Consider the following 14,146-nt stretch of genomic DNA (forward strand, 5'->3'; position numbering starts at 1 on the left):
TGGATTTCCAACGGTAACAAAAATTTAAAAACCTTATTTAATTTCAGTTGTTGGATTTGATATCAACGGTTCACATTATTTGCTTTTATAAATTAAAAAAAAAACAGTTTAAAATTCTGAAATGTTACCGTTATGCCACGTGGCACAATCTAGAGGTTGGAATTCAATTTTTTTTAATCCAATCGTAGAGATTAATTAGGTGAATACAAATTAAAAAAAATGTAAAAAATTAATAAAAATCCAAAATTTTTTTTTTTGAAAAATTAAAGAAAAAAATTGATTTTATTTTCCAATCACTTTAGGTTGTAATTTATTATTTATTGAATATAATACTTTATGTTGTTTCCAATTTATTGAATTTAGTACTTTATTTAAAGTAAGAGTAAATTTATTTAATTTAGTAATTTATTTATACTAAGAGAATCTTTATTCAAATGACATAAACACACCAAAAAAAATTACATAAACATACCAAATAATAAAAAACTCACTAAATGAACTTAAGTATCTTGAACTTGTTTCAATTACCACTGGTGCTCTATCAAGTCAATTTGCCGGATACTATGCATATATGGCCTTTGAAGTGCAATATATCGTTGAATGAGCCTTTCATTGTAACATCCATCCCTTTCGTGTTGCACGAGTTCTTCGGTGGCATCATGAGCACAATATATTTGTGTTCTGGAATTGTTCATTGTGTCTGACTCATATTCATCAACAGTATCATAATCGTACTCATCTTCCACAATTATGTTATGAAGAATAATGCACGTTATCATGATGGATCGAAGCGACTCTACATCAAACATTCTGGCAACACCCCTGACAATCGCCCATCGAGCTTGGAGGATACCAAAACAACGCTACACATCCTTCCTGCACCCCTCTTGACAGTTTGCAAAGTGTTTTTCCTTTGCACTTCGCGGACGTGGCACTATTTTGACAAATGCTGACCACCTTGAGTAAATGTCGTCTGCTAGGTAGTATGGCTTGTCATACTTATGTCAGTTGACCCAGTACGTGACTTTTGGTGTATTTCCTTGTAGGACATCATTGAACACTGGGGATTGGTCAAGGACATTGAGGTCATTTTGAGCTCCCGGAACCCCGAAAAATGCGTGCCAAATCTATGTATCAAAAGATGTCACTGCCTCCAAAATGATATATTTTTTTTTCTCCTTTTGTCCCCATAAGCGCTTTGTCATGCACTTGGGCAATTTTTCCAAGTCCAGTGCATATAGTCGATGCTTCCAATCATCCCAGGAAAATCTCGCATCTTGCCCTTCTTCAGAAGCCTTTGCAAGTCCATGTTAGTAGGTATCCGGAGGTACTCTGTGATGTAGATAGATTCGATTGCTCTGCAAAACCTCATCAGAGACTCAAGAATGGTTGATTTCCCCATCCTCGCTATCTCATCCACTTGGTCTGCAAATACTCCATATGCAAGCATCCGCAAGACAGTAGTAATTTTTTGCTCAGGAATGAGACCCATAGAACCAAAAACATCATTCTTTTGCACAAAGTAAGAATCATGGTTTCAAACAACAATCATGATTTTGTTGAACAAATGTCGTTCCATTCTAAAACGTCTAAAGTACGTATCAGATAATGCACTATTACGGACAAAATAATCGTCCAATAGTTCCATACCTCGTTGTTGCATGCTTCTATCAAGGTTTCTGGAACGGCTGGGCCTGCAGATCTGACCCGCAGCTTGGATGACTCGACTAGAATGTGAGGCTCTGCCCATTCTTGCTTCGCCATTTCTCCTTCTACGCTCCTTATCTTCTTCTTTCTCATTTTGGGCCACCTGGAGATTGAACATTCCTTGTGATTAGTTAAACAATTATTCCTCTTGCTGATCGATTTCCCACATCATCCCTGAAGAAAAAGACATTGTAAGAAGGAAGCAGAAACTATGAATAATGATACCGATTTTGATTTTGGTGAAGAAAGAAGCCGAAACTATGAATAATAATAGAGATCTTCAGAAAGTTGGTGTGAGATTTCTGAGGATGGATGGTGGTTTATATGGAGGATTCAGAAAGGATCAGGTTGTAGATAATGTCACGTGGCATGTTGTCATTTGTTAAAAATCTAATCGAAATCTATCCTCAAAGATTGTAAACAGATTGGGACATGTGGCACGACATGATTGGTTAAAAATCTTATCGAAAATCTATCCTCAACAATTTTGAAAAGGTAACGAAATGTGGCACGACGACATTGGATAAAAGTTTTATCGAAATCCATCACCAATAATTGTCTTTTCGGATAATGACACGTGGCATAACGAGAACGATTAAAAATCTTATTCGAAATTACAAATAAAATTATTTTGTATTATTTTATAAATAAAAAAAATACTAATATTTTATTGCCTATTGCCAGGTCTATTCAGTATAGGGATGGAGATGCAAAAGGCTGTTATTGTTCATTAAGAGCAATTACTGTTCATTGGGTGGATTAATTAGTGAATAGCCTGGGAAGACCTTTCCCACGATGGAGTTGCTCTAAGCATTGTAAGTTGATACGACACAAATTACCAGATTGCAAGTTCCAAAATAATCATTATTCTTTAATAAAGGGCGATGTGTGCACCCCTCTCAAGTGCATTTTATTCCTGTATTTGTACATGCTTGGAGTGTTAATAACTATTTTCTAATTTTACTTAGTTTTATATCTTATCAACAATGCCCAAATTTATTTGATAATACTAGATAGATTAGAAGTTATACAAACTGACAAAAAAAATTAAAATTTGGGACCTTCGAATTTCCAACACTTGTTCTAATTAATGTTACACATTTCTTCTCAATTAATCAGTCCCTATGAATGCGTTTAAACATTTTTGCCTATAAATTTTCCAACTTTCAAGAGTAATAGAGGAAAAATTCAAGCAGCTCAGAAAATGGGGAAATTGAAGATGAAAAAAAGTTTAAAGAAATGTGAGAAATCTCGAGCGAAAAGGAACAAAACGGAGGCAGTGTTTGGCTGGGGTGTAGAGATGAAGATTAAGCATTACAGAAGCTTTCACAAGATACTGTTAGTGGGTGAAGGAGACTTCTCTTTTGCACCTTGTTTGGCCACAAGTTTTGGGTCAGCTAGTAACATGGTTGCAACTTCTCTCGACTCACGAGGTATTAATTTACATCAATCAAACACGTTATTATGTCTGTTCAATTTAGAGATTGAAATTATTTAATTCGTATGTTGTTTGTAGAGGAGTTGAATGTGAAGTATTCAAAAGCTATGAAAAGCTTGATGGAATTGGAGAACATGGGATGCAAAATATTCCATGGGGTAGATGTACACACCATGCTCCACCACCCTCAACTTACCAGGATGGAGTTTGATTGGATCATATTTAATTTTCCTCAGGCTGGATACTCGAATATTCGTTGTTTGTCGGAGAAAAAGCAGCACCATATTTTGTAAGTTCTGAAAATAGGGTAAAAATGTTACTTTTATTAAAATGATACACAACAGTGTGACATGTGTTGTGATATGAGTGAACAACAAATAATTTTTTTAGAGTATAATATAACTAACGTGCACGTTAAACAAAGACACATAAGTTATACCACATGACGTTTTCCATATGGTCACATTAAGAAACTGAGCTGATTTGAGTTAGGCTGAACGTGGGAAATTGTCCAGAGTCATCGTGACCCAAATAGCATGGACTCTAGGACAGTCATCTAGGTCTAATTATTAGATTGAATCACGCATTTTTCAGGTTGCATCAAAATTTGGTGAAGGGGTACTTCAAGAGTTCAAGGGACTTGCTGACCAGAAGTGGAGAAATTCATGTGACGCACAAGACGTCATATCCATTCCCTGAGTGGGAAATAGAGAATTTAGCAGAAGAGGCTGGCTTATATATTTTTAGTTAAAGAAGAAAAAGAGTTTTCAATTGGAGAGGCGAGCACCTTCAGTTTTGCCAAGCGCTTGGCTTATATATTTTTGGTTAAAAGTTTCTAAAAAGTTAATGATGGTGTCTGATGGAGTGAAAAAGTAGGGTGTTCAAAAAAGCAAACAAAACAATATTTTAATAATCATTTGCCACAAAATCAGTCTCTCATCACAATAAGGAAGTGATGCACACTGCACAAGAAAAATTAAAATTTATCTCAAGTAAATTTATATTATTTCGAATATAACTTGTTCATTATATTTTCAGGTTAAGTTCCGTATTAGGTTCGTAAAATTGAATACTATTTGGAACTAGCAAAATAAGAGTGAAAAAATGAAAGGAAATTTGAGGTCTACATGAAAAGCTTACGTGGCATCTAAGGAATATTTTAATAATTTTATCACTATTAAGAATAAAATATAAGAGTGGTGATATACTCACTTCATTGTCTTATTTTCACATCCACCTTATATTTACACCCATCATAAAAAGTGAAAAAAAAATATAACTATTTTCCCACCCACCATTATTCCAAAATAACCCTATATATTTATTCTTCAATTTTTCCTTTGCTTTAAGAGAATTATGATAATTAAAAAAAAATTATCATTAGACAGGAGGGGTGGTAGAGGTAGATAATGGAGTCCTCAGCTGCTTCCTCACTCTCCGTTACAAGCTTGCAACGTTGTGAAATTCCCCCTTCCAAACGCCTTTTGCTCGACCGCCGTTACGCTTGGGTAGTTGATGAATGGAAATACCCATCAGAGGAAGCTCTTGCTGGTGGCAAAGGAATATTAATATTGTAGCAAACTCAGCAGTGAAAGCTTTGGAATGATACCTGCTTCTCCTCGGCACTTGCAAACGGGGTCTTTACCCGTCACAACATTAAGTCTTCTTTGCTAAAGCCAGAAACTCCTCCATTTTCAGCCCCATAATTTGATTCCTCTTTTCTTTTATTTTTTTTCTCTCGTTTATGTATTTTAGGTTTTTGGCAATATAACTAATTATGTGGCAAGACATGATTGGGTGGTTTTTAGGTCTTTGAAGGTCATTTTCTACGAGGATAAAGCTGTCAATCAAATTATCATTTCAAAATGAATGGAAAAATAAGATACTGGAGTGAGCTTAGTAGCACTTAAATATAATAAATCTCGAAACAGGATATCACAGATGAAATCTATTTGGGCCTCTGAAATTATTACTAATTCAATTTTTTTATATAAACGTAATGGTAAACGTTGATTATCTTGTTGGAAATGACTCTATTTTCTGTTTGATTATTTACTTATTTCTTATCTACTTGTCAGCAACATGCATGGTTAAATTAAGAGTAACTCCATTCGGGGTTGAATGGGGATGCATAACACATACATTTTTTTGTTGGCTGGAAGCTCCTCAATAGAAAATCTTAAGGAAATGTAAAATAGTAAACTTGACCGAAAGATGTAAAAAAGATGGAAGTTGAATGTTTTTTTTTTCAATGTTAAATTTACATACATCTTCGCCATTAATTCAAATACTATATTTACGTCTTCTCAAAATGTAAATGAAATGAATTTTTTACATCTTAATTTTGTATCTTTTCATTAGAGATGCTCTAATATTGCATGTTTAAATGACTAGTGCCACACAACAAGAACTTTGGAATGGGACTAAGCATTGTAAGTTGATACGACACAAGTTACCAAATTGCAAGTTCCAAAATAATCATTATTCTTTATTCGCGATTGCACCCCTTTCAAGTGTATTTTATTCCTGTATTTGTACATGCTTGGAGTGTTAATAACTATTTTCTAATTTTACTTAGTTTTATATCTTATCAACAATGCCCAATTTTATTTGATAATACTAGATAGAATAGAAGTTATACAGACTGACAAAAAAAATTAAAATTTGGGACCTTTCAATTTCCAACACTCGCTCTAATTAATGTGACACATTTCTTCTCAATTAATCAGTTTAAACATTTTTGCCTATAAATTTTCCAACTTTCAAGAGTAATAGAGGAAAAATTCAAGCAGCTTAGAAAATGGGGAAATTAAAGATGAAAAGAAAGTTAAAGAAATGTGAGATGTGAGAAATCTAGAGCGAAAGGGGACAAAATGGAGGCAGTGTTTGGCTGGGGTGTAGAAATGAAGATTAAGCATTACAGCAGCTTTCACAAGATACAGTTAGTAGGAGAAGGAGACTTCTCTTTTGCGCTTTGTTTGGCCACAAGTTTTGGGTCAGCTAGTAACATGGTTGCAACTTCTCTCGACTCACGAGGTATTAATTTACATCAACCAAACACGTTATTATGTCTGTTCAATATAGAGATTGAAATGATTTAATTTGTATGTTGTTTGTAGAGGAGTTAAGGTGAAGTATTCAAAAGCTTTGAAAAACTTGATGGAATTGGAGAACATGGGATGCAAAGTATTCCATGGGGTAGATGTACACACCATGCTCCACCGCCCTCGACTTACGAGGATGGAGTTTGATCGGATCGTATTTAATTTTCCTCATGCTGGATATTCGAATTTTTGTTGTTCATCGGAGAAAAAGAAGCACCACCTTTTGTAAGTTCTCAAAATAGGGCAAAAATGTTACTTTAATTGAAATTTGTTATGATATAAGTGAACAACGAATATATTTTTGGAGTATAATATAACTAATGCACGTGTTAAACAAATATATATTAGTTATACCACTTGGCGTATTCCAGTATTAGTTCTCCATATGACCACATTTCTGAACCGAGCTGATTTGAGTTAGGCTAACCGTGGGAAATTGTCCAGAGTCAGCCGGACCCAAATTGCATGGACTCTAGGACAGTCGTCAAGGTCTAATTATTAGATTGAATCATGCATTTTTCAGGTTGCATCAAAGTTTGGTGAAGGGGTACTTCAAGAGTTCAAGGGAGATGCTGACCAGAAGTGGAGAAATTCATATGACGCTCAAGACATCATATCCTTACACTGAGTGGGAAATAGAGAATTTAGCAGAAGAGGCTGGCTTATTTTTGGTTAAAGAAGAAAAAGAGTTCTCAGTAGGGGACTATCCAGGTTACTTAAACAAGAGAGGTGCAGGGAAATGTGATGCATATTTTCACGTTGGAGAGGCGAGCACCTTCAGATTTGCCAAGCGCTTGTACCCTCCTGCTGCTTCCAGTTTCCGGCCCGGAGCCTTGAGTATTAGTACGTGGTCTGATGACAAGTTGATATCGCTTGCACTTATCTGGAGAGCTTAGAGATGAAAACATCAAAGAAGGGATACAAAATTTGGAGATCTCTCAAAGGTTTCCAAGATTACCTTAATCCATATTATCACTGTTTGGTTGGCAGATTGGATTGAATCCCTAAACACCAAATCCCGACGAGTGGATTGGATGACGGATATGCTTGTGAGAATCCAAATATATCCAATCCAATCTAGTTGGTTTCGTAGCAGTTGTTTTGGAAACAGTTTTTTCTTAAAACAAGGACTTAATTGACTATAAATTTATAGATGAAACATCATGAGCATAAATCTGGACATTAAAACCCAAATCCATAAAGCTCACGAATATATATCAACCAGGTCCTTGCCGAGCTAGCGAGTATCGCTTGAATGCCATATCTGGTTCTACACATCCCTTAGACATGGTTTTTTTTTTTTTTCATTTTCTTTTGTTAAACAAGAAGTTTTGTTAGATTAGCCACCAACGAAGTTTGAATCCATACTGTTATGCAAGAGCTCAACTCTTTGAGTATATTCATAATATATATCGTGGTAGCTTCTTTGAGTATAGAACCCAAATGCATTCTCATTCTTTGCTAGAAATTGGCGGAGCACTGAAGTACCAACTACCAACATATTGTGTTAACAGGTTTTTATCACAAATAGTCCTTGAAATTTACCATCATTATCAAGATGGTCCTTGAAATTGAAAATTAATCAATGTAGTCCTTGAAAATAGGTGTTGTAAATCAATGTGGTCATTCCGTCACAATTCTGTTAAATTTTTTGTAAAATGCTGATGTGACACATAAATGGGCTCCATATGATTTACGAGTTTTTATCACAAATGGTCCTTGAAATTAACTCACACTATCAAGATAGTCTCTGAAATTGATCCACATCATCAATATTATCCATACAATTGAAAATTGATGAATGTAGTTCTTGAAAATATGTATCGCAAATCAATATGATTTTTCCGCCACCATTCTGTAAAACAAATTTGTATTGTGTTGATGTAGGTTTAATAATTAATTAAAAAAGTTGTCTAAATACCTTTTTGCACAAGAGATTTTTTTTCTTATAGTAGGACTTGTTCTAAAGAGAGATCTCTTCCATAAATTCTCAAGGATACAAGGCTTAACCAAGGCCTAAGAGGGTTTGGAAATAGTTTTCAACCAACAATAGACGCATCTTGATTATAACCTCATCATCTCAAGGCAAACCTCACCGTTCTTTAAGTCATCAAACCACCAAGGAAGTGCCGAACAAACTCTCCAAGATTAAGGTTGTGAGGATGTTGATCGCCTAAATGTTAATGGTGATGTCCCAAAAGTCGTTGCCAATCAGCCAAGCCGTCACCAAAGGTGATATCGATCCAGATTCAATTCGGTGAAGGATGTCGAAGTGTGTAAAGATTGGTGTATTGATATTTTTTTTTTTTACAGAATAAACAGAGGTAGAGAAATGTGGACTAAGATCGGAGATGATTGCAGGACTGAGTTTTTGGTTTCACAAATTTTTATTAACTATTAAATTATTAAACCTATTTGTAATTTTTTTTTAATTTAATTAGACTTGTGTGATCCATTTAAGTGTAACACATCATATAACAGAATTTTTTTACAGAATTGTGGTAGAATGACTACATTGATTTGAAGCACTTACTTGCAGAACTACATTGATCAATTTTCAATTTCAGTGACCATTTTGATGTCGCATGTCAATTTCAGGAATTATTTTGATGTCACATGTTAATTTCAATGACCATTTGTGAGAAATTTTTACGGAATTGTGACGGAATGACCATATTGATTTACGACACCTATTTTCAGGAATTACATTGATTGATTTTCAATTTCAGAGATCATCTTGATAGTGATGTTTAATTTCAAATATCATTTGTGATAAAAATCTTTGAGATAACGTATCATCAATTTAGTTCCAATAAAAATTATTTTATATTTCATCACGTTTTTAACTGTACATGATTTTTATGTTTTGCTCCATTATTTGAAACAGGAAAGCGTCCCCCGGGAAGCTAGAGGCCCAAAGCTTCTCTAACGCACGTACGCGACACAGCAGCGTCCTATTTTGGACTTCCACAGTTACTTTTGAGAATTTATTTAAGGGAAGAGATGCCCTTCGATCTGTTTCATAAATCTTACCAATCAATTAATCTGGAATTTTAAAATTTGAAACGATTATAATTATTATAACATTTTAATATGTTCTCTGTTTGTACCGTTGAATCAAATTTTAAGAATCCAAATTAATTAATTGGTGAGGTTTGGTGTAAAAGATCCGAAGGTGATATATTCTTTTTATTTAAGGACTTAAAAGGACCAGGATCATCTCTGAGTCCTTTTGTGAGAATGTGAGAATGAATTAATCGTGCCCGTTCATCTAAGATTCGAAAGTTATTTTAGTTTCCCAAGAGGAGAATAATAGTAGCAAGGCAAAACAATGCTGAGAAATTAGCAGAAGAAGAAGAGAGTCACTGAATCAGTCAAATGGAAGTGCGTAGCTTTGAGAAAAGGATTAAGAATTACAGCAGCTATCAGAAGATACTGTTAGTGGGAGAAGGAGACTTCTCTTTTGCCGTTTGCTTAGCCAGAGCTTTTGGCTTCGCTGTCAACATGGTTGCCACTTCTCTTGACTCCAGAGGTAATTCCATCAGAGTCACCATCATTGACTTGTGTCAACATCCAAATACTTTAAATCTTTGTCCTAATTTCATCCCAATTCTTTTATTCTTGAAGAAACCCCAGTTGAAATTTAATTTAAATGAAAAAATCAATTTAGTATTGATGTTGCAAATTAACTTTGTATTTGGTGCTAAAATTTACATTTTGGTGATGACCCAAATGAAATAATTGATTGCGGGGACCAAAGATTTTATCTTTTTGTTTAAACTATAGAGGGTTTCAGAATCCTGATTGAAATCCTTTGCATGCTAATTGTAGATTTCATCAATGGTGAAATAATAGGCAGAGGGGCACAAAGATTTGATATTTAATTTGTTTAAACTTGAGGGGTTCTGATTGATCATTTGCATGCTAAATGTAGAGTCGTTAATGGTGAATTATTCAAAAGCTATAAGCAATGTGAAGGAATTAGAGTCCAGGGGATGCATTGTTTTGCATGAGGTAGATGCCCACAGCATGAGCAGGCACCCTTTCCTGATTAGTGTACGCTTTGATCGCATAATCTATAATTTTCCTCACGCCGGTTACTTGCATGGCTCCCGTTCTTGTGAACGCAACATGTTCCAGATTTGGTAAGTTCAAACACACTCATTTATGCAGCTTTTTGTTTAAGGTCATGGTATATTTTGTGATCATACGGTGTTTGTTTAAGGGCAAAGCCGGTTTTTAGGGTTTATATGAGAATGATTACTAAACGAAGGACTGGAATGACTTTGTTTCGATAGCAAGCAGAACACTAGCACAACAATGTAAACATAGGACTCAAATTCTAGACTAAATTCATGCATTTTCAGGTTTCATCAGGATTTGGTCAGGGGATTCTTTGAGAATGCAAGGCAAATGCTGACCGGAGAAGGAGAAATTCATGTGACACACAAGACAACATTTCCTTTCAGTGAATGGAAAATAGTGGAGTTAGCTTATATGGCTGGATTATATTTGGTTCATGAAGAACAATTCTCGATATGGGATTACCCAGGTTATGAAAATAAGAGAGGAGCTGGGATGTCTGATCAAACTTTTCCTATTGGAATGTGTAGCACCTTCAAATTTGCCAAGATGTTGTACCGTTCTACCACTTCTGGTTTCCACCTTGGTGCTACTTCTTCGGGTCCATGGTCTGGATATACTGGAATTAGGGGTCCTCACATGCGACTGTAAGCACACCATATCAAATTTGTTTTTCTTGATTAGTTTTGTGATGATTTTGATTACTGCATGCATGAGCAAGCGAGTTGCATCGCGTGAGCCGAAATTTTTTTTGGTGTCCCTCCATAAATAGGGCATTGAAAATGAGTATAATTTTGTACACGTGAAAGGAAATAATTCCCAGTCACCTTATATTTCCAGCTTCATATCTTCATCATTAACTTATTGTAACTTCATATCTTCATCATTAACTTATTGTAACGGAACATTTTTCCCAATTCTTGTTTTTCTTGCAGGCCATTTTAAGACATAAAGTGATCTTGACTGCTGGTAAGAAGTAGTATAGAGTACGCTTTTCGATCGATAGGCATTGGGATTCTTCATGAAACATGAGTCCCCATGTTTCTTTCCCTGTAACTTCAGAAGTTTTACTTACCAGCTTAGTTTTGAAAGGATGGTCTTGTAATTTGATCATTAACTTGGCAGTACCTGGCTTTTTGTTGTATATGATTTTTAGTAGAAAATCAAAGACCAAGCTTTGTAAGATGATATTTCTTTAGACAATTGTAGGATGATCCCAGTCAAATACATTATATGGCTGTATATATTCCTATTCTGATGATGAACTGCAGTTTGCCTTTTACCATGTATTACCTTTTGTCCAGCAACTTGATCCTCGAGTCTCTGAAAGGGTTTTACTTAGGGAATAGTTTTGCTCACCATCCTCAAGTGATGCTGAAGCTCACCATGTTATTTATCACCCTTGGGTATGTTTAAATTTCCAAATATGTGTAGAAGATAGACACTAATCTCAACATTTAAATTCATTCAATGATAATAAGTAGGGTGGTGAGCATGAGCAAAAATGCACCCTTTACTTAAGGCTACACTAGGGAAATTTAATTTGAAGATACTGAATATTCCATGAGTGCTAGTTTTGTCATCTAAATTGAATTTTAGAACTGAAATTACTCTCATATAATATAACTCAAATTTTCCAGCTTACTATAAGAGTTTGATTACTATAAAATTGGAATCACACTTAGGGCCTTGGAAGGTTTTTTTGTATTCGTGGAACTTGATTTTCAGTAAAGAATATAATTTTGTATATCCTCTACTCAAAGTCAAATTGCAAAAATACACAAGCAAGCACCTCAAAATTGTTATTTCTCTTGAATTTATCAGGCTAAACCCACGACTTCATGCCTATCCGCTCATGTGAAAGATTTGTGATGGGTCCATTAAGTATCGAAAGAAGGATACATGCGAAGAGATGATCAAAAGAGCTGTATTTTTGCCAGAGAATTGAGGTTCAATGCATGGTTACTTGACAAGGGGATTCACTGCACATATTAGCTTGCCTCATTATTGCCGAGATAATGGTCTACTTCTTCACATTCTCTGTGCAATGCATGCAGTTAACGATAGACAAAGAATCATGGTATACACTTCCGTATACTAGCTAGAGTGTTATGTATATCTGGAGGAGATCATATACATTCTGGTATCGTAGTAGGTAAACTTGAGGGGGAAAAGAGAGATTACTTTAGGCTTTGTTGATTTACTACGTGATGATTTTGTTGAAAAAGATCGAAGCCGTGATATTTATTTCACTCAAGATTGGGTCTTGCTACCAGGTGTTTTGCCTATGGCTTCAGGGGTTATTCGTGTTTGGCATATGCCTTTGACCGAGATCTTTGGAGATGATAACAAAAAGGCAACTGTCTCTTAGTATTACAGTGTAGTGGTATTCTTCTTCAGTTGTAAGTGTGAGGCCTTAGATTTGATTCTTGCCAAAAGCGAATTTAAACCAAATTATTCTCTCCAAAGGAGATGTCAAAAGATAAATGTCAAATGTTAATTTGATAGCTGACGTGACAATATCAGATTTTCTCTTTTTTCCAATCGATATTTTTTATATTATAAATGATATTTGTAGGACTCATTTTAATAAGAAATTAATTAAAATAAATTTTTAAGATCTATAATTGATGCATTAATGAGACCCACACAATAAAATAATTATAAATGATTTGACATCACCTTTTCTCATTTGTTAAATTTGGATTTGGATCCCATCCGGATCCAAATTGTGGGGATCATAGGGATCATTACATCTTAATCATTCATCATGCTTTCAAAAATCATTTGACTTTTTTTATTTAAAATTAAACACAAATAGTACATGACAAAAACTGACCGCACGATGTATGATGAACTGCTAGGATGTGAGGATCCTTAGGATCCCCACAAAGTCAAAGTAGATCTGCAAAGGATCATCTTCTGTCAAATTTGACATATGAAAACTCATATATCAATTCACATAGGATTGTCATATCGGTTGGAGCTTGCTTCTACCTTCAAATTTGATTACATGACATTCCACTTAGGATTTGACATCTCATTTGAAAATGGTCTTATCATGCATTCCTCTCTTACAAGATGTAGAAACATAAGGGAAAAGTGTTCCACGAGTTCATAATCACATTTTTAAACTGCATAAGAATTTTGATAAAAAGTTATCTAAGCTAGTTTGAATTCGACTACTTTTCTTTTTCCCTTCAATTTCTTGGTATCTTTTTTTTTTCCTTTAACATAGACATGCATCATCAACTATAGTACTATCATTTACTTATATTCCAATTTGACTCAATCAAAAGATGCATCATGGTTTTTTTTTTTTAAGTCTAAGGAAAATTAAATAACATATGTTATTTCTTAAAATAATAAAATGTGTTCAAGTATTATTGGGCCAAAATAAAAAAGCCAGTATATAAAGTAGGATGTATTGAATTTAGATTTTGAAAGTGATGTTTATCTATTATATAGATCTTGAAATTTTAAAAATTTTAACTCTTCTAACGATAATAATTTAAAGGTAATGAACAAAAATATTTCTTATAAAAACTCACTCATGAGTACCTAAGTATCTAGCTCATAGGTGCACGGATTCACAAGGGTTAAGCATAATTAGTAGTTTTCCAATTTCCAACAAGGAGACCCTACAATTACCAAAATACGCGCACATGCGTGTAAAGCCTACAAATTTGGAGTGATAAATGGTAATTATTTAAATGAAATGGGGAGCCTAACAGTTGCCCCATCCTGCAACTCTATATATTTCAACGATCAAGTAAACAATTCTAAGAAATTTCGGATTGAAAAAAAGAGACAA

General features: G+C 34.5%; 3 protein-coding genes across 3 annotated transcripts; all 3 read left to right on the forward strand.

Annotated features, from left to right (window-relative positions):
- The first annotated feature begins 2,911 nt into the window (after positions 1–2,911).
- On the forward strand, positions 2,912–3,896 carry LOC137728439 (uncharacterized protein At4g26485-like). Its single transcript, XM_068467222.1, has 3 exons — positions 2,912–3,140; positions 3,224–3,434; positions 3,740–3,896. The coding sequence occupies exons 1-3, from the start codon at positions 2,912–2,914 to the stop codon at positions 3,894–3,896; spliced, it is 597 nt and encodes a 198-aa protein (XP_068323323.1).
- A 2,122-nt stretch (positions 3,897–6,018) lies between these two features.
- On the forward strand, positions 6,019–7,145 carry LOC137728440 (uncharacterized protein At4g26485-like). The gene is made up of 3 exons (XM_068467223.1): positions 6,019–6,181; positions 6,267–6,474; positions 6,773–7,145. Exons 1-3 carry the CDS (start codon positions 6,019–6,021, stop codon positions 7,143–7,145), a joined length of 744 nt encoding a protein of 247 aa, XP_068323324.1.
- A 2,444-nt stretch (positions 7,146–9,589) lies between these two features.
- Positions 9,590–11,591, forward strand: LOC137727394 (uncharacterized protein At4g26485-like). The gene is made up of 4 exons (XM_068466261.1): positions 9,590–9,781; positions 10,184–10,394; positions 10,617–10,979; positions 11,268–11,591. Exons 1-4 carry the CDS (start codon positions 9,628–9,630, stop codon positions 11,275–11,277), a joined length of 738 nt encoding a protein of 245 aa, XP_068322362.1. The 5' UTR covers positions 9,590–9,627; the 3' UTR covers positions 11,278–11,591.
- The last annotated feature ends 2,555 nt before the right edge of the window (positions 11,592–14,146 follow it).

Source organism: Pyrus communis, chromosome 3 (assembly GCF_963583255.1).
Source record: "Pyrus communis chromosome 3, drPyrComm1.1, whole genome shotgun sequence".
In the NCBI taxonomy this organism is placed as follows: Eukaryota; Viridiplantae; Streptophyta; class Magnoliopsida; order Rosales; family Rosaceae; genus Pyrus; species Pyrus communis.

What these genes read in the sequence shown, in the direction of transcription:
- LOC137728439 (XM_068467222.1), top strand. Translation starts at nt 2,912, where the DNA reads ATGGGGAAATTGAAGATGAAAAAAAGTTTAAAGAAATGTGAGAAATCT. An exon ending in AACTTCTCTCGACTCACGAG is followed by an intron (nt 3,141 to 3,223) that starts GTATTAATTTAC and finishes TGTTGTTTGTAG; the next exon opens with AGGAGTTGAATGTGAAGTAT. An exon ending in AAAAAGCAGCACCATATTTT is followed by an intron (nt 3,435 to 3,739) that starts GTAAGTTCTGAA and finishes CGCATTTTTCAG; the next exon opens with GTTGCATCAAAATTTGGTGA.
- LOC137728440 (XM_068467223.1), top strand. Translation starts at nt 6,019, where the DNA reads ATGGAGGCAGTGTTTGGCTGGGGTGTAGAAATGAAGATTAAGCATTAC. An exon ending in AACTTCTCTCGACTCACGAG is followed by an intron (nt 6,182 to 6,266) that starts GTATTAATTTAC and finishes TTGTTTGTAGAG; the next exon opens with GAGTTAAGGTGAAGTATTCA. An exon ending in AAAAAGAAGCACCACCTTTT is followed by an intron (nt 6,475 to 6,772) that starts GTAAGTTCTCAA and finishes TGCATTTTTCAG; the next exon opens with GTTGCATCAAAGTTTGGTGA.
- LOC137727394 (XM_068466261.1), top strand. Translation starts at nt 9,628, where the DNA reads ATGGAAGTGCGTAGCTTTGAGAAAAGGATTAAGAATTACAGCAGCTAT. An exon ending in CACTTCTCTTGACTCCAGAG is followed by an intron (nt 9,782 to 10,183) that starts GTAATTCCATCA and finishes TGCTAAATGTAG; the next exon opens with AGTCGTTAATGGTGAATTAT. An exon ending in CGCAACATGTTCCAGATTTG is followed by an intron (nt 10,395 to 10,616) that starts GTAAGTTCAAAC and finishes ATGCATTTTCAG; the next exon opens with GTTTCATCAGGATTTGGTCA.